Raw genomic sequence first — 22,340 nt, forward strand, 5'->3', positions numbered from 1 at the left:
CTTAGATGGCTGCTCACTAGCTTTTAAGACCCCAGACGCCACTCATCAAAGTGGGGTGCAGGACATTTTCTTAAGAAACTTTGTTATTAAGGCAGACATTCTTTACACACTGATTTTTTAAAGCACAAACATTTCATTATGAAAAATCACAAGAAAAGTTTAAAGAGCAAATCAGCTCCATCTAGGGATCCCACTCCACCATGGATCAAAGCCATACCGCATGTGCCCATGCCTTCAGCCTCACTCTCCCCAAGACACCCAGGGTCCCCCAAGGGTCTGCTCACCCCCCTTTGCACCTCCCTGCCTTTCCTGGTCCTGGTCCTGCTCTCCTGCACAGCACCACCCACCTGTCACCTCCTGCTCACTGTGCACACTCAGCTCCAATATCTTCCCTCTGCCCCCAGAAGGACAGGGAGGAGCAAGAGGTCACAAGCACAGACCAAGGAGCCCCGGGATTTAAGAGGCAGGTCCAGGACGAGATGCCTGAAAGGGCAACATTAAAAGGGATAGAGGAAGGGAAGAAAAATGATGGCCAAAGACCAGATAGACCAGGCCAGTGCCTGCTGAGCCACTGGGGAGGCTGAGAGGAGGAGGCCTGGAGAAGAGACAGAGTTGGACCCCTGAGGGTCACAGGCTCTGTGCCAGCTCTGGGTGGACATCTGTGGACATGCCCAGCCTCATAGCTCCGGGCTGGATCAGAGAGTTTCTCTGAGAAGTCAGAGAATGTGTCCAGTGCAAACTGGATGTCCGGGCAAGCTCCCCTGATGGAGAGAGTGGCGTCTAAGCCAAGCCTGAAAGGAAAGTGGCCAAGAGAAGGGGATAGTGTCTCCAGAGGGTGTGAGCACCCAGAAAGCTGAAGCCATCTGATGAAGAGTCAAGGGTTGTGTGGACAGCGGCAGGGGATCCCCAGCTCCTGGGGATGCTCACGGTGGACAAGGAGGCTGGAGAGGGGGCCAAGCCAGCAGTGGCCATCGGGGGACACGGCACTGGGGGAAGCTGAACGCTGAGGGGCCAGTGGTCAAGGCTGATCCCCCCCCCATCCGCCCGCTCCCAGATCGTCACGATCCACCAGGAGCCCTTCGTGTACGTCAAGCCCACGCTGAATGATGGAACGTGCAAGGAGGAGTTCACGGTCAACGGTGACCCCGTCAAGAAGGTGATCTGCACCGGGCCCAATGACACGTCGCCGGGCAGCCGTGAGTGCGGGGGGGGGGTGGGGGCACGGGGCGGGCAGCGATGGGGCAGCCAGGAGCCCAGCAGTTACCGCCTCCCACCCCTCAGCCCGCCACACGGTGCCTCAGTGCTGCTACGGCTTCTGCATCGACCTGCTCATCAAGCTGGCGCGGACCATGAACTTCACCTACGAGGTCCACCTGGTGGCCGACGGCAAGTTCGGCACGCAGGAGCGGGTACGCAGCACGGGGCTCACCAACGCGCGCAGATGCTGGGGTCGTGGTGCTCCAGGCAGGGTCAGGGGTCGGGGCCTGCGAGCCTGGAGTGGCTGGTACCTGCGGTGGATGGGCAGGGCCTATGAGCCAGGGTGGGACCTGAAGTGGGCGGAGTCTGTGGTACGATGGGCGGGGCAGTGTCTGAGCCAGGGCGGAGCCGCTACGGGAGGCGGTCCCTACACTGTCAGCGTCCCCGCCGGCTCTGCCACCTTCCAGGTGAACAACAGCAACAAGAAAGAGTGGAACGGAATGATGGGCGAGCTGCTCAGCGGGCAGGCGGACATGATCGTGGCGCCACTGACCATCAACAACGAGCGCGCGCAGTACATCGAGTTCTCCAAGCCTTTCAAGTACCAGGGCCTGACCATTCTGGTCAAGAAGGTGGGCGCTCCCGGCTGGCCCGGCGGGGGAGGCCGCGCGAGGGCCCGGTGAGAGAGGCCACGGGAGGGCCCCGCGGTGCTGACGGCCTGCCACCCGCAGGAGATCCCTCGGAGCACGCTGGACTCGTTCATGCAGCCTTTCCAGAGCACGCTGTGGCTGCTGGTGGGGCTATCGGTGCACGTGGTGGCCGTGATGCTGTACCTGCTAGACAGGTTCAGGTGAGTGCCGCCCCAGGCCGGGCACCTGCCGCGGTGCGGACAGGTGGAGCGGGGCGAGCGGGCCGCAAGGCTGCCTCTCCCCACTCTCCCTCCCGCCCTCTGCGTCCTGCAGCCCCTTTGGCCGGTTCAAGGTGAACAGCGAGGAGGAGGAGGAGGACGCGCTGACCCTGTCGTCGGCCATGTGGTTCTCCTGGGGCGTTCTGCTCAACTCGGGCATCGGGGAAGGTGAGGCCACGCCCCAGCCCGCGCCCCCAGTCCCGCCGCCCCCCTCCCCGCCGGCGCTGACCCGCGCCTCTGCCCGCAGGCGCCCCCCGGAGCTTCTCGGCGCGCATCCTGGGCATGGTGTGGGCCGGCTTCGCCATGATCATCGTGGCCTCCTACACCGCCAACTTGGCGGCCTTCCTGGTGCTGGACCGGCCCGAGGAGCGCATCACCGGCATCAACGACCCGCGGGTGAGGCCGGGCGGCTGCGGGAGGGGGCGGCGAGGGCTGGAGGTCGCCTCGCCCCGGGAGCAGATGCGAGCGGCCCTCTGGCCCTGCAGCTGAGGAACCCCTCGGACAAGTTCATCTACGCCACAGTGAAGCAGAGCTCGGTGGACATCTACTTCCGGCGGCAGGTGGAGCTGAGCACCATGTACCGGCACATGGAGAAGCACAACTACGAGAGCGCAGCCGAGGCCATCCAGGCCGTGCGGGACAAGTGAGGGGCGGGGCAAGTGAGGGCGGGGCGTCGGGGGCAGGTGAGGGGCGGGGCTTTCGGCGGGGCACGTGAGGGGCGGGGCAACTGAGGGGCGGGGCGCCGGGCGGGGCAAAGTGAGGGGCGGGGCAGGTGAGAGGCAAAGGAGGGACTGGGCGTAGGGGCGGGGCAGGTGAGGGGCGGGGGCTTAGGGGCGGGGCGCCGGGGCGGGAAAAGAGGGGCGGGGCGTCGGAGGGCGGGATAGGTGAGGGGCGGGGCGCCAGGTGGGGATGTACCCGTGAAGGACAGGGCAGCGGGGTGAGAAGACAGCGAGGGGAGCGGCATGTGGTGGGATGGGACGGTGGGGGCGGGCATCCAGCCCCGAGCTGGACAGTAAGGGGGGCACGTGGCTGTCGGGCCGGCGAGGGGCAGGGCACTGGGGGCGGGGCGAGACAGTGAGGGAGGGCATCGTGGTGGGGCGGGACTAGTGGAGGGGGGGCTCCAGGCCCTACAAGAGCCAGGACAGGGTGTCCAGGCTGCAGGGACCACGGCGCGGGCCACAGGAGGGTAAAAGTGTGAGGCGTCCAGGTAGGGCAGGGCCAACTGGGCTGCAGGCGTGCAGGGAGATGAGGGCGTGCAGGACGGCCGAGCGTGCAGGGGCACCCTGACCCCCCACCCTGCCCGCAGCAAGCTGCACGCCTTCATCTGGGACTCTGCGGTGCTGGAGTTCGAGGCCTCTCAGAAGTGCGACCTGGTCACCACGGGCGAGCTCTTCTTCCGCTCGGGCTTTGGCATCGGCATGCGCAAGGACAGCCCCTGGAAGCAGAATGTCTCCCTGTCCATCCTCAAGTCAGTCTGCCGGGGCGCGGGCCCTCACCTGTCCCCGCCACCCCTCCTCAGGAGCCCCCCCAGGCAGACCCCACCGAGTGCCCCTGTGGCCACACCCAACCCCTTCTCGCATGCATCCGGGCTATGTCCTCGGCCTTCTTGATGACGCCCAGGCCCCGCCCCGTCTCCCCATTCTCCCCGGGCCCCGCCCGCCACCCCGCTCTAGGCATTGTCCACTCCAGTCCCGACCTGAATCAAGGGTCTGCCCACTGCAGGCCCCCTCCACTCCAGGCCACTCACTGCAGGCTCCGCCCACTCCGGGGCCCTCATTCACCACCACCACCCCCCACCCCCGTTTGCCTAGGTCCCATGAGAATGGCTTCATGGAAGACCTGGATAAGACTTGGGTGCGGTACCAGGAATGTGATTCTCGAAGCAATGCCCCTGCTACCCTCACCTTCGAGAACATGGCAGGTGGGCTCCCCGCTCCCCTCAACACCATCCTCTGACACCGGGGGTGGGGCTCAGCAGGACCCCTTGCCGGCCAACAGCTGACGGCTCTGTTCTGGCTGCACAGGGGTCTTCATGCTAGTGGCTGGGGGCATCGTGGCCGGCATTTTCCTAATCTTCATCGAGATCGCCTACAAGCGGCACAAGGACGCACGCCGGAAGCAGATGCAGCTGGCCTTTGCCGCGGTGAACGTGTGGAGGAAGAACCTGCAGGTAGGGCAGGCCACCCTCTGAGGCCTGGTGCCGTGGTCCAGCCCGGCCCGGCCCTCCTCTGTCCCTGCAGGCCGTGGCATTGGCTCCGGCTCTGGGCGGCTGGCCCTGCCCCAGGTGCAGGAGCTCGGGAGCCCACATGGGCAGGACTGGAGCTGGGAGCCATGGCCAGGGGCAGTGGTGAGTGCTCCCAGGGCTCATGGGCAGTATTGGCGGGAGGGCTGCCTGTAGGTGGCTGCTCACTCCAAAACAGGACTGAGGGAGGCTGTGCACCCCGTGCCAAACCTCTGCCCAGCCCCTTGGTCTCCAGAGTCGCCCCCTGGCGCCCATTCCGTAGGAAGGCAAACTGAGGCAGGGTAAGACAGGGACCCACTTGTGTGTGGTGCGTGAATCTGAGATACCTTTTGCCCTCCGCCGCCCCAAGCCCCCTCAGCACCCTTCAGGGCCCCCTTCCCTGCTGTGTCCTTGTCCTCCATGATTCCAACAGAAATGAACTGGCTGGCCTGGCACCCCTGGCCGTGTCTGTGGGAACTTACCGCCAGCAGGGGAGGCTGGACCTGGCAGCCACGGCCACTGGGACCAGCATAGGCAGAGTCCCTGTGGTCGGCTTCCAGTTTGCTGCATTGCTTCTCTTTCTCCGGGTGCCTTTCTGGAGCCAGGTCCTGAGCAGGGCCCTTGGTCCTGCCAACCTGGGTGGCTGTTGGTGTTGCAGTGAGGGCCATGGGGGGTGGGGGTGCTGGAGCCCCACACCTCCCATCTGCCCCCTGTTGCTCTTGGCCCCACAGGTCCCCTGGGGACCTGGTCGCTGCCTCTCACAAGTGGGCACAAGGGCCACCAGAGCCAAGGCCGGGTCCCAGGAGCCGCCTCTGTCCACCTCCAATTCCGTCTCGCCATCTGCCTTCGGCCCCTCGGCCCCTTGGCCCCTTCCTGTCTCTTGGTGTGTGCCCCCTCTGGGGTCAGCGGCCTCCGCGCAGAATGGCGGGGAGCCCAAGGGGTGCTGCCTCCAGTCCTTGGAGGGCACCAGTCAACACCATCCTCCTCCTGGGGACACCTGAGACCCAGGGCTGCCCAGGAACCAGGGCGCGAGGCGGACCTCCTGAGAAGAGAGCCAACCAGGACCCCTGAGCCCAGCCCCCAGCACAAGTAAGGTCAGGCCAAGACCGGGGCAGGAGACACAGCCGCCTGAGAGGGCCTGGCCATCAGTCTGACAGTCCAGCACAGGGAGGCAGGCAGGAGTGAGGGCCCAAGCGGCTGGCCAGGCCGGGCAATGGCCCCCAGGAGCAGGCGAGGGCAGGTGTGGCTGACACCCTTAGCCATCTAATCACTTATACATATTCATTTTAGGATAGAAAGAGTGGTAGAGCAGAGCCTGACCCTAAAAAGAAAGCCACATTTAGGGCTATCACCTCCACCCTGGCTTCCAGCTTCAAGAGACGTAGGTCCTCCAAAGACACGGTAAGGGGGGACACCCCAGTCACACGTCTCCGACTCTTCTCGCCCCACGCCCCCGTGTCTCCGTCCCCCGTGCATCAGGCGTGCTCTCCCCCTCGTCATCCCACCCAGCCCCACCCCCACCCCACTCCTGCCCCATCTCTCTCTCCAGAGCTGACCCTTCCGCCCACCCCATGGGGCGTGGCTCTCTCTCTCCTCCCCCCAACTCGGGCTGTTCTCTGGCTCCTTCTCCTCTGAGCCCCCTTGGTCCTGTCCCCCCATGTGTCTCTCTGCCCTGGTCTGCCCGCCCCTCTCCCGCCACCATGCCATGACCACCACACACCATCTTGAAGCTGTGTCATGTCGTCGGTCAGTCAGTCAGTCACTGCCTATCGGGGCCATACTGGGCCCCTGGAACCCAGAGCAGCCACGTCCTGGCTCCGCGCCTGCTGGGAGGAGACGCCATACCCGCTCTGTCCCTGTTCTCTATCTAGCCTCTGCTAGAGGGGCCACCGCCTTCCCTGCGACGTCCCCAGAGGGGGTGGCTGTGACGTCCCATCCCGTCCGTCTGTCTGGCCACCGGCCCCACCCCGACACCTGTGTCACCTGTCTCACCAGAGCCATGTGTGTTGCATCTTCCATGTGGTCTCTGTGTGGGCCGGGGGCTGGGGGCCGGGCCTGGGTCCCTCTGGGTGGACAGCTGGGGCCTGGATTTGGGACTGGCCCCAGCACAGGGGGCTTTCAGGGAGGGATGGGGTGGGCCCAGGCTGAGCAGGGGCCCCACAGAAGCGGCAGCAACCCCAGAGGGTCTGAGAGCCCAGAGGGACAGGGAGCCTCCCAGAGAGAGGCCCAGGAAGGGGGGCCTCTGGGGAGACCAGGGCCTCTGGGGAGACCAATGCCTCAGCTCCTGACCCTGGCCATGCCCACAGGGTCCCTGGACAGAGCCAGACCTCCCCCTTTTTGAGCCTGATATCCCTGCTCTCCTGCCTAAGGCAGTTTCTCCCTGCACCTGATACACTCAGGCCACACAGCCCCCAAAGGGCACACGGCTTTGCTAGGGGCACCCCAGTCCCAGACAGCACATGGGGAGAGGCCACCCAAGGAGCCAGCACAGAGCATGGCCAGGGACCTCCTACCCACAGGAAGTCCCCAACCCAGAGCAGGATTTGCAGGGTCACCCAGCACACTGGAAGTGGGGCAGAGGAATCAGGGTCCCAGCAGGAAGCCGTCAGAGTGTCCAAAGAGGGACTTGTGAGACCTGGCTCCTAGGCAGCCCCGGGGAGGGGATTGGTACGGGGGAGTGGGTGGAGAGTGAGGGTCCATGGTGCTGGAGCAAGAGACACAAAAAGCCACCCCAGGCTGAGGCATCCACAGCCATGCCGGGTGGGAAATGGGTGGGGCCTACGCTGTAGGGAGGAACAAGGTCAGAGCGTGGAGTGGGGGTGGGGGGCAGCCCAGGAAAGAGGAGGGGTCTCCAGCAGACAGGAGGAGCAGCACTTTGGGGGCAGATGGCCGAAGGGGGAGCACAAAACATCTTGCAGGCAATGGGGGCTTTCAGAAGGCACCCCGGGGCCCCATCCAGAGCAGACAAGGCCCTGTAGATGGCTCATAGGCAGCTCAGTCAGAGATGCTCACGGTACCCTTCCCAGGATACACTCCCAGGACTCCCCGCCCAAGCCCCCTGGGCACCAGGGACCAGTCCCCCTGGGCCAGCCCGACACCACGTGGCATCTGGGGGCCCGGCCCTGAAGGGGTGACTCTGCCAGGGCACTGCCAGCTGGGGGGCTGGGCGGGGGCGAGCAGCCCAGCTCCCAACCTGTCTCTGGGGCTGGGCGGCTCCTCAGAGGGAGGCTGGGTGGGGGGCTGCTTGGGGTGGGGGGTCGGTCTGGCTGCTGAGATCCGTGGCCCCTGTCCTAAGGCTGGTCTGGGCCAGGGTGGCACTGGGCGCTCAGGGCTGGCTGGGGTCCCTGGCGGCCAGCGGGGCCAGCAGGTATTGATTGTTGGTTCTTATTTATAGAGCACCGGGGGTGGACGCGTCGCTTTGCAAAACCAAAAAGACACAGTGCTGCCGCGACGCGCTATTGAGAGGGAGGAGGGCCAGCTGCAGATGTGTGCCCGTCATAGGGAGAGCTGAGACGCCCTGCCCGCCCTCCTCTGCCCCCCTCCCCCGCAGACAGACAGACAGATGGACGGGACAGCGGCCCGGCCCACGCAGAGTCCCCGGAGCACGATGGGGTCAGGGGGAGGAGTGCCCCCCAGCCTCCCCCAGGCCGCGCCCACCCGCCTGCCGGTCAGCCGGCTGGCCGGTCCCCATCCTGGCCCCACACGTGCCCCCGAGCCTCGGGGCTAACGGGCTGCCTTGTCTGTGTATTTCTATCTTACAGCAGTACCATCCCACTGATATCACGGGCCCGCTCAACCTCTCAGATCCCTCGGTCAGCACCGTGGTGTGAGGCCCCCGGAGCCGCCCGCCTGCCCGCCCAGTTAGCCCAGCCAAGGACACTGATGGTCCTGCTGCTCGGGAAGGCCTGAGGGAAGCCCACCCGCCCCAGAGACTGCCCGCCCCGGGCGTCCCGTCCATCTGTCCACCCGCCGCCTGGGGGGCAGGCCCCTGCTGGACCGAGAGCAGATCGGAGGCTGAGCCAGTTGGGCAGGGCCACAGGGCGCTCCGGCAGAGGCAGGGCCCTGGGGGCTGGAGCGTGTTGAGAGGGGTTACTCTGCCCCTGGATGGAGGGGCTTGGAGCAGACAGCCGCAACCTGCCCTGCCACCACTGGAGCCACAGCAGGGCCCACTGCCCCAGCTGGCTGGGCCACCCTGTCCTGAAGCATCTGCGTTCTTCTCCAGCCTCAGCTCGGCCTCTCCCCTCTTCTCGCTGCACCTTCACCCATGCCCCTTCTCCCCCGGACCCTGCCACCGGCTCGCCCTGCCCCCTCCCCATCTCAGTCCGGACTCCCTGCCAGCAGCCGGCCCAGGGCACTTTTGGGGTCCCTGTGGCCTCTGTTCTCCTCCAGACTCCTAGAAAACCGAGGCTTCTCTACACCTCACGGCCTCTAGCCCAGGACAGCCGAGGACTGCCCTCAGCCCTGCCCCATGCCCCTGCCCCCTTGCTCCAGCTGTGGGACCCGCCTGCCACCTTTCACAGGCTCAGCCCTCCCGCCTGAGTGCGTGCCTTCCCCGTGCAGCCTGTGTGCAGCCACCGCTCCCCTCCACTCCAGGGGCCCTGGCGCGCAACCCCCATGACCCGGTGTGTGCAGTAGTGTTTCCTAAATGAATGTCACGAAAGTTTCCGTCTGTGCTGCTTGTTGACGCCTGCAGGGGGTGTGAAGGGAGTGGGTGGGGAAGTTTCTAGAGTGCGGGGAGGAGATGCCCCTGCAGAGTGGGAATATCCCTGGCTTCTGGGAGGCCGGCTCAGGCTTGGGCAGTGGCGGGGCTCCCAGGGTCCGGGGGCGGGGCGGAGGCCTTAGGGTCCGGTGGTTTCCCGGGCGGGCGGCGGGCGGCAGCGCGGCGGCGGATGCGGCAGGCGGTGAGCACGGAACCCAGCACCAGGCAGGTGGCCAGGCTGGCGAGGAAGGAGAAGGGCCCCAGCACGTAGATCACAGCCAGGTCTCGCAAGGTTAGTGGCTGTGCGCAGTGGCTGAAGGCGGCGTCGGTGAAGGCGGTCAGAGGGCTGGGCGTCAAGCGCCCCGGGAACACGCAGAACAGGGTCTCTTCCTCTGTGGGCAGATGGCAGGGCCTCAACAGGCCGGGGCTAGCTCGAGCGTCCCCGTCAGCTCACTCGGCGCCCCACCTCCATGGCTCATCCAGCACCTCCCCTCAAGCCTCACCTGGCACCCCCACACACTTCACCTGGCACCCCACACACACCTCACCTGGCGACCCCCTCCCACCCTCACCTGGTGCCCTCACCTCGACGGCTTACCTGGGGGACGCGGGTGCCGGCGCAGCCAACCGCAGAGCGGGCGCAGCGCGCAACCACAGGCCCAGGGGTTGCCGCGCAGACGGAGTGAGTCGAGGGCGGGCAGGGTGGCCAGCAGGCCGGGCCCGAGCGCCGCCAGCGCGTTGTCCTGCAGGTTCAGCCCGCTCAGCAGCGGGAGCGTGCCCAAAGCCGCCGGCTCCAGGTGCGCCAGGCGGTTGCCCGCCAGCGAGAGGACGCGCAGCGCGCGCAGTGGCGCGAAGGTGCCGGGCGCCAGTGCCTCCAGTTGGTTGGAGCTGAGGTCCAGCCGCAGCAGCGCGCCCAGGCCCCAGAAGGCGCGAGCGTGCACTGCACGCAGCCCGTTCTCGCGCAGGTCTAGGTGCACCAGCGCGCCCGCGCCCGCGAAGGCGCCAGGCGGCAGCGCGCTCACTCGGTTGTGGTCCAGCAGTAGCGCACGCACGCGCCAGCTCAGGCCTACAGGCACGGCGGGTAGCGCGCGCGCCGAGCAGTTGGCCTGGCCGCCCGGCGCACACTCACACTCCTCAGGGCAGGTCGGGGCGCCACTGGGCCCCAAGGGGGCAGCCGCGAGGAGCACCTGGGCCCAGGTGGACGGCGGCGACAGCAGCAGCAATAGCAGCAAAGAGGGCAGCGGCCAGGAGAGAAAGGAGGGGCTCCGCATGGGGGCAGCGCTGGGGCCACGGTGGGGGCTGCACGTCCCCTGAGCCCGTCGGACCTCGGAGCCTTTTGTACCCGGATCCCGTCCCTGCGGCGCCTGTCCAAATATGGACTCTCCAGCTGGAGCGTCGGCAGTTCCTGTCCCAGGACTGGCTCCTGCCTGGGGCGGGGGCCGGGCACACAGCCAATGCCTGCGCTGCCAAACACCTGTCCCAGAGCTCTGGGCTTCCTAGGCTCTAGGAGGCAACAGCACTGACAAGACCACCACCAGGCACCCATTGAGCCCTGAGAGCTGGAACCCAACACACCCATGCCCACCCAACTCTCAGATGTCCCCAGGATGCCCTGCTTCTCACCCCATCGCCCCAGTCTTGCCCTGCTGGGGCTAAGCAAAGTGGTCCCACTCTCCCAAGTGGCCCTGCCTGGCCCAGCCCCCTTGCCCTCCATTCAGCTTCTCCCCAGAAGCACACTGAGCACTCAGGAGGGATGCCCCATGCCCATGGCAACCCCTAATCGGTGGGAGCTGAACACACAGTAGGGGCCCAGGGTGGGGATGTACACTGAGGCAGAGGAGCCACAGGAGGTAGGTCAGTGTTCTGTCCACCTGCCAAAGACTCCTGGAACTTCTGGGGACAGTGTGAGTGGGGCCAGGGGCGTTACTCAGTTGTGCCTGTCACACCCAGCTCCCTTCTGGAGTAGCCGGAGGTATGGCCCCAACCTGGGCTGGGTTTCCCAGGGTGGGGGTGGACTAGGCTGGGCAGGGCCCAGGGTCCCTGGCAGCTCCAGGGGACATAGCACCATGAGGTGCAGGACTGGGGCTCAGGGCGATGGCAGAAAGCCAGGGAACACGAGCAGTGTGGCCCCCCTCGGGGGCCAGGGAAGACCTGGCACCTCCCCACTGAAGACCAGAGAGCCTCAGCCCGTGCCCAGGATGCAGAGAGGACAGTGCAGAACCACTAAATACTCTTTAATTCCCCCTGAGCAGTCTCAGGGCCCTCAGTCCTGCTCAGGTGGTGGTGGGGGTGGAGGTGGCGGTGTGGGTGGAGGTGGCGGTGTGGGTGGAGGTGGCGGTGTGGGTGGCGGCGGCTCCTCCAGAGCGTCCACAGGGATGGTCCTGAGGCCCTGGTCCTCCAGGGACGCCATCATAGAGGCCTCCAGGTCAGGGTCCATGAGGTGGGACTCCACGTGCACTGTGTGCAGATCCATGTGGCCCTCCTGGACCCCGTAGTGCCCCACCAACCTGCCAGGACATGAGTGGTCAGGCGGCCGGGGGCACCCAGCAGACCCTGCCTCAGGGACAGTGCTCCTGAAGCTGCCGGTGGGCTCTGCCTGGCCCAGGGGTTACTCACCTGCTGTCCACTTGTCCAGGGGTGCTTGAGTCACTGGGGGACAGAGAGGTGTGTGAGTCCCAGGCTGCCAGGGCTGGCCCCAGGGCCCCTCCCCAGGGAGGTGCCAACCCCAGGTTATCATGGCATCCCACTCAGGGGACAGAGCCACGTGTTGGGCAGCACCAGGACATAGGCCAGGTAGTAGCACAGTGACGCTGACCCACCCCTGCTCAGACCAGCTCCCAGACAACAGGTGCGGGGCATCAAGGGTTAGGGCCACGCACCACTTGGCCCTCATGACGCCCACCACAACGATGACCAGGGCACAGAAGCAGCTGGTGCTGATGCCGGCCAGCACCACAAGCAGGGCAATGAGTGCCTCACGGCTGAGGCCCAGGCTGCACTCACAGTAGGTTCCAGCTGCGGAGACAGGGCAGCGTGGCAGTGGGGCCAGTCACCAGCAGCTGGGGGACCCCCTGGGCCTGCCCCCTGCCCTGGTGGCCATTGGAAGGACAGGGCACAACCCGCCCCACCTGGACGGGGGGGGGGGCCCTGGCTGGTGGGGGAGGGGCAGAAGGAGGCACCTGCAGCAGGGATGAGCAGGAGGGACAGACAGATCAGGCCAAGGGGGCTGCCAACCAGGCAGAAGTAGGGCTGGGGAGGTGGGGCCATGTCCAGCCCCCGGCCCCACCGGATACCTCTGGACAGAACTTGTCGGAAGGCGCTGACCTCACAGTGGATGCTGTGAGGCAGGGCAGGTGGGGGCAGGGTCCGGGGTGTCTGAGGCCACTGGAGCCTCACCCCTGGGCCTGGAGTGGACCCTGAGCCACCCCCTGGACCACAGGGGACCTGAAGGAGTCCAGACAGGGAGCCTGGGTTGGGGCAGGAAGGGGGGACAGGGGCTGGAGAGCCCCTCTGGGGTGCCCAGATGTCAGCAGAAGCTGACTGTGGGGAGAGGGCACTCAGAGAAGGGGGTGCGGCCACACCCTGATCTCTAGGGGGGCAGTGACCTGGCAACCTTGGGAAGTCTTTGGCCCACCCCTCAGTTCCTGCTCCAGAAAAAGGACTGCAGTGGGTTAGATGGGGCCTGGGGCAGGAGGGTAGGTGGGCCCCCAGCCTGTCCAATCCCACAGGCCACTAAGCCTCCACCCTAACAGGGCCCTGCCCCCCAAGGCCCCGCTCCCCTGCCCGGTCACCCAAGGAAAGGTCTGGTACACACCTGCCTGAGCCAAAGCCACAGGCCTCCGAGGAGCCCTTCCTCTTGAGCAGGTGGCTCAGAGTAGCTGTGGGCAGTGTCCCAGGCTCCCTCCCACTAAACAAACATGTCATTAAGGTTACTAAGAGGCCTTCATACAGACTTGGGTAAGCTTCTCTGTCCCGAAACCACCCACACCTGCAGGGGTCTCCCCACCCCACCCCGCTGCCCGGTACTGCTCCTGCAGATCAGGGAAGGGGCTGAGGGGGTTGGAAATTGACCTTGGCCGCCTCCTGGAGCCTGTCACGGGCCGAGATGCCAAAGCACAGTCCTCCTGCGCCAGGCCGTCCCCACCCAGGGGACTTCTTCCCTCCTCCCCTTGCACCTGCCAAGCAAACCACAGAGGCAGCAGGAGGAAGTGGCTCAGCCCCCTGAAGATCACACCAGCCTCCTGCCATCACATGCCCCACAGGCACCAGGGCGGTGGGCTCAGCAGGAAACTCCAACCGCTAACACCAGTGGCCTCCCTGTGGGGCCCTGGGGACCGGCACAGACTTTTTGCTGTGATCTGAGACGAGCCTTGGGCTGGGAGGTCCGCTTTAGGACGCGTTTGGAAAACTGAGTCCAAAGGAACTCAGGGCAGGTGTGCCTGGGCAGGTGGCTGGCGCTGCCACCTTGCCAGGCCAGTTCAGCAGGTTTGCATCCTGGTGAGGACTGCAGGCACCCAGCCCAAGGGCCGGGCAGTGGCCACTTGAGGGACTAAGTTGATCTGGGCTTTGCCGTAATGCTGCTGCCGGGGCAGGTGGTACCACCCAAGACAACAGCCTCGTAGCAGACTGGATGCGGGAAGCCTGAGGAAATGGACAGGAGTAAATTTCGAAATCAGAACAATCCACGAAGCTCTCTAGCGAGTATGAAAGGCCGGAGGAGAAAGTCCTTGAGACAGGGCTGCCCTCCAAGCCCATGTGCAGAGCAGGCAGGAATAGGGCACAGGGAGGCACAAGCCAGGTGGGAGCCAGGAAAGCAACTCAAGTGCCCACATGGCTCTGAACATGCCCAGCCCTGGGACCATCTTGCTCCCAGGACCTCCCAGGACAGTACCTTCAGGGTGGGCACTCCGTAGCAAGGCGAGGGCCCAGACACCCAGGGCCTGGCCCTAGCCAGCTCAGCCTGTGCCTCTGCCCTGAGGCTCCCAGAAGGGGTGCTCCCCTACAGGAGTTGCCTGCCTTTCTTGAAAGCACATTTATGTTTTGGCTACCCCCCACCCACCAGGATCCCTCCTAGCTCTGAGCTGTGCAGCGTTGTAGCTGCTCTGCTCCTGGTGTGGGCTGTGGGCAGATACCAGATCCTCTCGCTGCCGAGACAGAGTTCTCAGCTCAGGCACCATCGGGGCCTCAGATGTTTGATGGACCCCACTCGGAGTCCAGTAGTGCCCAAGCTGGTACTCTTGGCTGGGGCACACAAGGCTGACCCTCCAGCCAGGCAGAGGGCAGTGATCCTGCCTCCTTTCAAAAGCCAGAGAAATGAGACTAGAAGCCCTGTGGCTGGCTAGAAAACGGCCCAAGAGAAACTTCTAGGCAGCGCCCCCTGGTGCGCTCCCGCCTGAGTTGCAGGCCTGGATGTGCTGGAGGTGGGTGGAGCGACCTGCCAGATCAGGACAGTGCCCAGGGTGTCCATGCCCAGGACCCTGCCAGTAGGTTCAGAGCCCAAACGCAGATGTGTGCCAGGTGTGGGCCTGCCCCCAAAATCTCCCCATCTCTGCCTTGGGGCACCTACTGTGAGGGCTGCCTCCTGGCCCCACTGTACCCTCTCTACCACAAAATCACCAGGACAGGGAAGGGACAGTGAGCTGACCAGCTTTAATCTGTACAGGCCACGTAGCTGAGAAGTTGGGGGGAGAGAGAGTCTGCCCAGGGCTGTCCATCCTGTGCGTGTGCAGAGCCTGCCGGGAGGGCTGGGAGCACCTGGCCGGCGGGCCCTCCTGTGCAGGGGTGGGGTGTCAGCCACAGTTTTTGGGCAGGCGGTAGACGCCAGCTGAGTAGATGAGTTGGTGGTCGCGCACCTTCTTCTGTAGGTAGCTCTGCAGCTCCTGCAGATCGATCTCGGCCAGGGCAGGGCCGGTCATGACGAACATGCGCAGCATGCTGTAGATACGCTCCAGGGACAGGCTCTCCAGGTTGGTCAGCATGGCCTGAATGTACGTCCAGAAGAGCTGGACCGGGGGCCGTCAGGAGCCGCTGGGGCTGGATTGCTGCTGAGGCAGCTGCCTGTACCCCTGGGCCCTCCCTGCCCACCCACCCACGGGCCCAGCCCCTGCTGCCCGCCGACACGGTCCCTCCCTCTCCCCCTCCTGCCTGCGGACCCCACCTTGACTTGCCCTTCCTACCCGCAGGCCGGGCCCTGCACGCTCCCTGCTCACCAGCAGCTCCTCCTCCTTCTGGTCTGCCTGGGAGGCCATGCCCGAGTCGCTCTCATCATCACTGTCCATGAGCACCATGTTGTCCCGGTCCTGGGGCCGTTCCTCCTCAATGACTGAGAAGGTGCCCGGGGGCTCCTCCCGCAGCACACCCTGCTGCAGCCAGACAGACATGCGCCGCCGCAGCAGCGCCACTGGCATCTTCACTGCCTTGCTCAGCTCCTCCAGAGTCCAGGTGGCTGTGTGCAGAGCAGCAGGGATGATGGGTGACTGCCAGGCAGACGGGCCAGGCCTCCCCATCCCCAGCCTTCCTCACCAGCCCCACCCTGCTTCCCCATGATCAGCGGGGATGCAGAGCCAGGCCTAGAATTCCCCAGGAGACCTTGGGGACATAGGTGGTCTGCACACCACGACCACAAAATAGGAAAAGATTGCTCAAATCCTGCCCCTTATTAGAGAACTGTGTCACCCCAGGCAAAGTGAGGCCCACAGGCGAGGCCAGGGAGACCAGCTGGACATGGGGCTTACCTTGATCCTGGAAGTACAGCAGGATCACAGCCTGCACAGGGGTCACGGCCACAGACAGTGTGCGGTCAGTCAGCTCCACGTCCATGGTCACCAGGCCCAGAGTATGCTTCCAGCTGAGGGTCCGCATGGCCTGTGGAGGGCCTGAGTCAGCACACAGCTCGGCTTCCTGAGGCCCTGGGCCTGTAGGACCAGGACCACTCGGGGCTGGGCCCTGCCCTGAGTCCTTCCGTGATCCCCAACAGCTCCAAGGGAGCAGTGATGTAGAGCTGCTTCACAGACAGAGCGGGGAGTCGGGAGGATCACGGGCGACACTGCCCCTCCACATCGCTGCACGGGGCCCCCTTGGCCACTGGAGCCACAAACAGGTACCTTCAGCTTCTCGTACTTCTTGCAGTAGACATCCAAAGCCTCCTTGATGTCTTCAGGGACCTCCAGCTTCTCGTCCTTGAAGGGGGGCCAAAACTCACTGGACAGGATAACCGCATAGACCCCAAAGGGTGGCTGTTCCTCTGCCGGGCGCTTCTCGTCCTCCTCGCGGATGTTGGCATTGATGCGTCGCGAGTCCGCCATGTCCTAAGAGAAGGGAATGAGAGGATCACCAGAGGCTGGGCCAGCTGAGGCCTGCAGGGTGGCCATAGACCGAGATAGCACCCACCTTCAGCATGACCTCACAGAAGTGCATCGGGGCCTCGCCAAAGCGTAGCTTCAGCAGCTCCACATTGCGGATTTCCCTGGAAGGACGGGTCTTGGGTGGGGTGAGGTGGGGACGGGAGCCCACACCCCACCTTGGCACCTGGGCAGGGGCTCTGCAGGGCACCCTCAGCGCTGGGACTCCTGGTCCAAGAGGGAGGTGGGAGCATAGCCGTCACGGCCCCTTCCTACCCCATCCTGCCACAACCTGGCAGACCCTGGCTTCCCAGCCCTCCTGTGCCAGCCTCTCCTGACCCACCAGGCCTCCCAGGTGGTGACCTGAGCCCAAGGCCCCACCTTCTGTGGAAGCCTGAGCTTGCTCCTTGCCTGTGCACACTGGGGCCAAGGAGGGTGGCACTGGGGTGAAGGATGGTGAACAGCAAGGTGCTCACCGCTCCGGGCTGAAGCTGAACTGGTGCAGAAGGCGGTCAGCAAGCAGAGAACGGTACTCATTGATGAAGAGATCTTTGCTGCCATAAATGCTGACCAGCAGGCTGATGATGTCCGAAGACCGCCGCTTGGAGCTTGACTTCCCTGGCACAGCATGGGGGGAGGCACCACTGGCACCTCTGTGGGACAGGGACCCCCAACCAGGCCAGTCCAGTGACGGCCGGGGCGTCACCTCGTTGTGCTTCCTGAACTAGCCTGGGACAGCAGCTCTGAGCCCAGCCGCCTTTCCTGGTTCCATGGGGACCCGCCTAAACCCCGACTCAAGGAATAAATAGAAGGCCTTTGGGTTTTTTCCAGAGACCGAAAAAGCCTTCTCTGTACCAGGTGAGGGCCAGGAGAGGACACTGTGCCCTCAGGGACCCCACATGGGGCTGGCCCAGGCTACCCAGCCAGCAGCTAGAGGAGCAGAGGTGGATGGGACTTGAAGCCTGCAGGGGGAGGGCAGCAGGTGGCAACCCCCAACAGCCCCCAAAGGAAACAATTCTTGATAACAGTGACCAGACACAAGCCAGTGGTAGAGCCCCTCCTAGCACCCTGGGGGTGCCCGGATGGGCCTTGCACAGTGCTCTGGCCTCGTTTTTCCGGCACAGCCCAGCACACGTGGCCACAAGCCGGGTAGGTGCTCTCCCTTCCCCAGAAAACCTAGGCTGTGAGCACCAAGGACCAGCCCCTCCGAGGAGGCCGGCGGGGGGCAAGCTGACCTGGGTCGGCATCCACAGGGTCAGGAACCCAGTCCTCAGGTTCACCAGAGTCATCCTCACTGTCCTGGCCAGTCTCCAGGCTCGCAGGGTCGGTCTTGGACAGCTCGACAGCCAAGTCCCCAGTCCCATCAGAGTCCCCAGTCAGACCGGCCACAATCTGCCGCACTGTGTCCTCCCGTGTCCTGCCAGGAAACAAGCAATCTACACCATCACCACAAATGCACAAGGCACTTGAGTGGGGCTGTTCTGGCTGGCATCTGGCCCCGGGGTGACTGGACCACAGGCCAGTCTGCACATCACTGATGGCCAGGGGCATACAAGGGCCTGGCGAACTTGTTCTGCAAAAGTCATTTGGAGCAGCAGGACTGAGACGCATGGAGGACAGGCTCTGGCTGGCGGGCCAGCTCACCTCAGGTAGCGGCGGACGGGCTCACAGGCCACCTCCAAGATGACCATGGAAGAATCCAGCACACGCAGTGCCTTGATAGCAGAGATGTACAGCGTGATGATGTCACATGTGTTCACGCCTGCAGCCAGAGGGATCAAATGGTTACAGGGGCTGTGGGACAGTGGGGTCAGGCCAAACTGCCCGCCCTTCCCTGCCACTGGCCACACCCTGGACAGCAACCCCCATGTGTTCACATGGTACAGCCCGGTCAGATGATCTTTAGCACACCACCTTGAACTTGTGCACAGAAGAGCCTGGCAACCTGATCAGGGAACCCCCTCCTTCGAACCCCCAGCTGCCTTCTTCAAAGCTTTATAAGGATGACTGTTTCCCCATTAAGCAGTCTCTCCTGAGGGCATCACCCCAAACCAAACTCAATTTCAAAAAATGGGGCGGGGGCCACCCTGCCCCCTAAAGGACTTCAGAAAACAGCTTCGTTAGTCCCCGAAGGCCCGGGGGTGCCCGTGGCTGGGATGTGCCATCTGTGGCGAGACAGTGCAGCACCTGGGTGCAGGAGCCGGGTCTCCAGTGCCGCCTTGAGCGACTCGAGCAGCTGCTGCCTCTGGTTGGTCCTCTCCAGGCAGTACTTGAGGTCCTCAATGGCTGGCCGTGAGTCTGGGAAGTCTGTGGGGAGAGGCCCCTTCACACACAGGATACGCAGACACCGAGCATGGCTGAGCAGCCTCCCTGGGACTCTGCAGCGACGCTCACACGTGTGTGTCCATGCCACAACCCCGACCGGCCCCAGGAAGACAAGGAGACCCGGGACAGATGGACATGGGCCTGGAGGATGGGCAGTGAAGGCCAGGAGGGCAGGCAGACCTCGGATGATGCTGAAAAGCTCCTGGATGCGCATGCCGGCATAGACGCGGTAGAAGAACCTCTGCACGTGGCAGCGCCAGCGGCGCAGCGTGTGGCCAGCCTCCGGGGATGCGGGCCTGGCAGGGCCATCCTGAAGGAACGCCTTGCCAAGCCAGCCGACCACCCTCTCGATCCACTGTGGGGCAGGCACGGCTGTGAGGTGGAGGCTGGCAGCGCACGGGCGCCCCAGGCCCTGACTCCAGCCCCCTCTATGCACGTCAGCCCCCCTGTTCATCTCCACTGACACTGATGTCACACGTGAGTGAGACAGTTGCACACACACTCACACGCTGCATGCACCGCGTGGGTACACACCTCCAGGACACAGATGTTACCAGTGCCCTGCCCTTCACAAACAAAGCAGTGCGGAACAAAGTCACTCCTGTGTGTGTGTGTACGTGTGATCCTGCTGAGAGGCGTCCCAGACATGGGTGGGGTTAACACCACAGAGACAGCCCAAGCTGCCCTGGGCTGCTGCGCCTTGAGTCCCCGGCTCACTCCAGTATCTGGGAATCTGCACTTCGTCCCAGCTGGGCTGCCAGGGCTCATGACCACTCTTGCCCACTGCTTGGAGGACCCCTATTGTACCTCCTTCAACCATGCTAACCGTCATTTTTGGAGAACGACCCTCAGAAATGGCGGAGTGAGAACAGGTGAAAAGCAGGGAGCCACGACGGTTGGTCCCAGCTCTCCGCCAGCTCTGGGAGAGCCCCAAGCCTGTCTGTGGATGGCACAGTACCATGAGGCCCACCCTGGGATACAACCCCACCTTGCCAGGCTGTCTCCCCAGTCTCCCCCATTGCCCTGGCTGCTCTTCTCTTCCTGCCCCTCCTCCTCTGCCCCATGGGGGTGCGCAGGCCATGCTGGGATGCAGGCTGGCTGCAAGGGGTCAGTCCCCGGGGGGCGCAGCTAAAAGGAGATCAGTCTGTCCCTCTCAGGTGGGCCTGGCCACACCGCTGCTTGGCCCTGGCACTGCCTCGAACCGTGTGATTCCGCTAAGACTTCACCCAGCACGTCGTGGATGCAACATGATCAGTGCAGCCCCCGGAATGGCCTCAACTACCTTCGAGGTCCCAGCCCACTCCGTCTCTGCACTTTGGCACACTTCCAAAGGGGACGGAGCAGAGGCGGCGATACCTTGTGGAACTCCCGTAGGAAGGAGCGTTCGTACTCGCCCCGGCAGCGGTCCTCCATCCTCTCCCGGGTCACCTGGTGCAGCGTGGTGGTCACAGCCTCGGCACTGACCCGTTCCAGCAAACTGAGTCTGTGTCTGAGAACAGACGAGTGTGTGCAGTGTCAGAAGGTGCCCCCGCCTCACACGCACTCCCTGGGACAGCTGTGCCAGGGCTCTGTGGAAAAGCTGCTGGGAGAACAGAGCACTGGCGAGGTGCCATTTGGCCTGCCCAGCTAGACTGCCCAGACTGGGGTGATGGCCATTCCCGTAGGAAGTGGCGGCAGGGGAGCTACCAGAGGTCCAAGCCCCATCTCCCTGGCCTGGCTCGGAAACAGCAACTGAATCACTGCTACCCGGGCCACGTAAACATAGATACCACCGTCTGCACCTTTCAGCACGAACGCTGGTCTAGAAAAATAAAGCGACTCACGAGGAAACAAGAAAGAGCGTTCCATGCAACCTTCAACTGGGATGAGCCTAGCAGAAGCCCTTCAGGGCCTCTAGGGCCCTTGGCAGCAGCGGGACCACTCCCTTGATCCAAATCTAACTAAGAGACCCCTTCCAAACAACGGCATCGCAACCACTTTGCTCAACATGACAGAAATTATAACTGCACTGGAGGGAGCAGACAGCAGAGCCTGGCTGCAGCCAACAAGAACTCCTTCCCAGAGAATGGGGACACAAATCTGCCTGCCTGACACGCTCAGCACAGAAGAAATGGTGAGCCCCCTGTTTGTTACCCACTGGCACAGCAACCACAATCACAGGCTACGTACACTCCCGTTAGCCTACAGGCAGTACAGCAGAATTCTGGGGAGCCAGTAAGTTTGGAATGGGGACAGAAATCTGCTGCACGCACAAGTCACATAGGGTCTCAGTGTGGGCAAAGTGTCAACTCCTGGGCTGCGCACAAAAACTAAAGAGATACAACTGGTCCAAGACCAAAGGCTCAAAACTCACCACCCAAGGGTGCCAGGGCCCCCTCCCTCTGGGATGCCCCTGGCCAGCTGACCAGCTCTCTGCAGCCAGACCCAGAGGAACAATTGGGAAATCAGGAGGCCCAGGGGCGTGGCCACACGCATAGTACTCACAGGACCTGGCTGAGCTGGTGGAACTGCTCCAGGGCCTGGCGACACCAACACTGCTGCTTGTCACTGCCACACCCGGCACAGAGTGGGCTCTGCAGGAGCCGGTAGTAACGGCGGCGAGCATATCGGCTATCCAACTCCCCCTCCAGTTCTGGGTCGGTGCCTCCTTCCCCCTTCCTCTTACTCTGCATATAGACTCTCAAGAAGCGCCCGTAGAGACGTTGGATCATCTCCTGGAAAGTTCTGGGAGTGGAAAAAAACAGAACACCCCGCAACATGGTGTGGACCTTCTCCCGCAGCCCCTGTGCGCCAGTGCCCATCAGCAATCCCAGGCGAGACCATTTCTCCAGGAGCTCTAAGCTACGCAGGTAGGGATCCAGGCGATTCTCCAACAGGCCAAAAGCGTCAAGGAGCAGCAGAAGGCACTGGGGCTCGTCCGCGGAGTTCTCGCGCTGGGAGATGGCATTCCAGAACTCGGGGGAGATGTTAGCCTGCAGGTCGTTCTGCAGCACCTCCACGAACCACTCCTCCAGGATTGAGTGCAGGCCGTGGCCCCGCAGAACCTCCACAGCCGCCCGGAGCTCCTCCTCCTTTGGCTGCACCGCACCGCTGGTCCGAGAGGACGCCTACAGTGCAGACAACCGTGAGGAGAGGGGAACGCAGAGCTGCGAGTGGACGTGGCGGGGGAGGGGAGCGGCAGGCGGGAAAGGCGGGCAGTGCAGCGGAGGGGAGGCTGCGCGAGCCCCGCCGCTCCTCGGCCGCAGCGCGCCGATGTGGCGCCGACGCTGGGAAGGGCTGGCAAGGGAGCCAAAAGATGCGGGACTGTGGAGGAAGGCGGGAGGGCAGAGACGGGCGATGGACAGAGGCGGAGGCCCTAAAGCTTCGCGGGGACCGCGCGCGAGCCCGCCGTTCTCTTCCGGGCCTCACCAGCCCCAGCGCAGCCGGCGGCACCAGCCCGGTGCTCACGGTGTTCCAGGCCACCAACAGCTCCTGTCCGGGCGCGGGGTCGCAGTCCCCCTTCGCCCCCGCCGCCTCTGCAGCCATCTGGGCCCACCGGCTCCCGGGTCCGCCCGGCTCAGCGCGGCTCCTCGACGCACGGGCCGGGCGCGGCGCAGGGCGATGACGCAAAAGAGGCGCGCGGCGATGACGTTGCAGGTCGGCGCGCTCTCG

General features: G+C 64.3%; 4 protein-coding genes across 10 annotated transcripts in view; 1 reads left to right on the top strand and 3 right to left on the bottom strand.

Moving 5' to 3' along the window:
- Nucleotides 1–8,155, top strand: part of GRIN1 (glutamate ionotropic receptor NMDA type subunit 1) — a 31,734-nt gene extending 23,579 nt beyond the window's left edge. For 2 of the 5 annotated variants that reach the window (XM_064290741.1, XM_064290743.1), the window contains 11 exons: nt 1,055–1,196; nt 1,282–1,409; nt 1,665–1,829; nt 1,929–2,047; nt 2,160–2,272; nt 2,352–2,500; nt 2,590–2,747; nt 3,411–3,572; nt 3,916–4,025; nt 4,129–4,274; nt 8,087–8,155. In XM_064290741.1, the coding sequence (XP_064146811.1) occupies nt 1,055–1,196; nt 1,282–1,409; nt 1,665–1,829; nt 1,929–2,047; nt 2,160–2,272; nt 2,352–2,500; nt 2,590–2,747; nt 3,411–3,572; nt 3,916–4,025; nt 4,129–4,274; nt 8,087–8,155 (1,461 nt within the window). Of the gene's footprint in view, nt 1–1,054; nt 1,197–1,281; nt 1,410–1,664; nt 1,830–1,928; nt 2,048–2,159; nt 2,273–2,351; nt 2,501–2,589; nt 2,748–3,410; nt 3,573–3,915; nt 4,026–4,128; nt 4,275–5,615; nt 5,727–7,719; nt 7,837–8,086 lie in introns of those variants that run through there. The other 3 variants (XM_064290739.1, XM_064290740.1, XM_064290742.1) reach the window with 3 other exon arrangements.
- A 956-nt stretch (nt 8,156–9,111) lies between these two features.
- On the bottom strand, nt 9,112–10,295 carry LRRC26 (leucine rich repeat containing 26). Its single transcript, XM_064290874.1, has 2 exons — nt 9,623–10,295; nt 9,112–9,416 (listed from the first exon to the last, which is right to left on the bottom strand). Exons 1-2 carry the CDS (start codon nt 10,293–10,295, stop codon nt 9,112–9,114), a joined length of 978 nt encoding a protein of 325 aa, XP_064146944.1.
- An 89-nt stretch (nt 10,296–10,384) lies between these two features.
- TMEM210 (transmembrane protein 210) lies at nt 10,385–14,539 on the bottom strand. 2 transcript variants are annotated; one of them, XM_064290745.1, is made up of 5 exons: nt 13,096–14,539; nt 12,204–12,931; nt 11,907–12,039; nt 11,641–11,673; nt 10,385–11,531 (listed from the first exon to the last, which is right to left on the bottom strand). In XM_064290745.1, exons 2-5 carry the CDS (start codon nt 12,289–12,291, stop codon nt 11,288–11,290), a joined length of 498 nt encoding a protein of 165 aa, XP_064146815.1. In that variant the 5' UTR covers nt 12,292–12,931; nt 13,096–14,539; the 3' UTR covers nt 10,385–11,287. The 2 variants fall into 2 exon arrangements, 1 of the variants encoding a protein (XP_064146815.1); XR_010322897.1 differs by lacking the exons at nt 10,385–11,531; nt 11,641–11,673; nt 13,096–14,539 and having other exon boundaries at nt 11,921–12,039; nt 12,839–12,946.
- A 115-nt stretch (nt 14,540–14,654) lies between these two features.
- On the bottom strand, nt 14,655–22,252 carry ANAPC2 (anaphase promoting complex subunit 2). 2 transcript variants are annotated; one of them, XM_003423567.3, is made up of 13 exons: nt 22,098–22,252; nt 21,174–21,796; nt 20,046–20,178; nt 18,870–19,044; nt 18,552–18,671; nt 18,009–18,126; nt 17,600–17,781; nt 16,841–16,982; nt 16,414–16,489; nt 16,128–16,331; nt 15,759–15,888; nt 15,234–15,469; nt 14,655–15,026 (listed from the first exon to the last, which is right to left on the bottom strand). In XM_003423567.3, exons 1-13 carry the CDS (start codon nt 22,212–22,214, stop codon nt 14,814–14,816), a joined length of 2,469 nt encoding a protein of 822 aa, XP_003423615.2. In that variant the 5' UTR covers nt 22,215–22,252; the 3' UTR covers nt 14,655–14,813. The 2 variants fall into 2 exon arrangements, with proteins under 2 accessions (XP_003423615.2, XP_064146814.1); XM_064290744.1 differs by lacking the exon at nt 22,098–22,252 and having other exon boundaries at nt 16,414–16,592; nt 16,841–17,017; nt 21,179–21,402.
- Nucleotides 22,253–22,340: the final 88 nt, after the last annotated feature.

This window comes from Loxodonta africana, chromosome 9 (genome assembly GCF_030014295.1).
Source record: "Loxodonta africana isolate mLoxAfr1 chromosome 9, mLoxAfr1.hap2, whole genome shotgun sequence".
Lineage (NCBI taxonomy): Eukaryota > Metazoa > Chordata > Mammalia > Proboscidea > Elephantidae > Loxodonta > Loxodonta africana.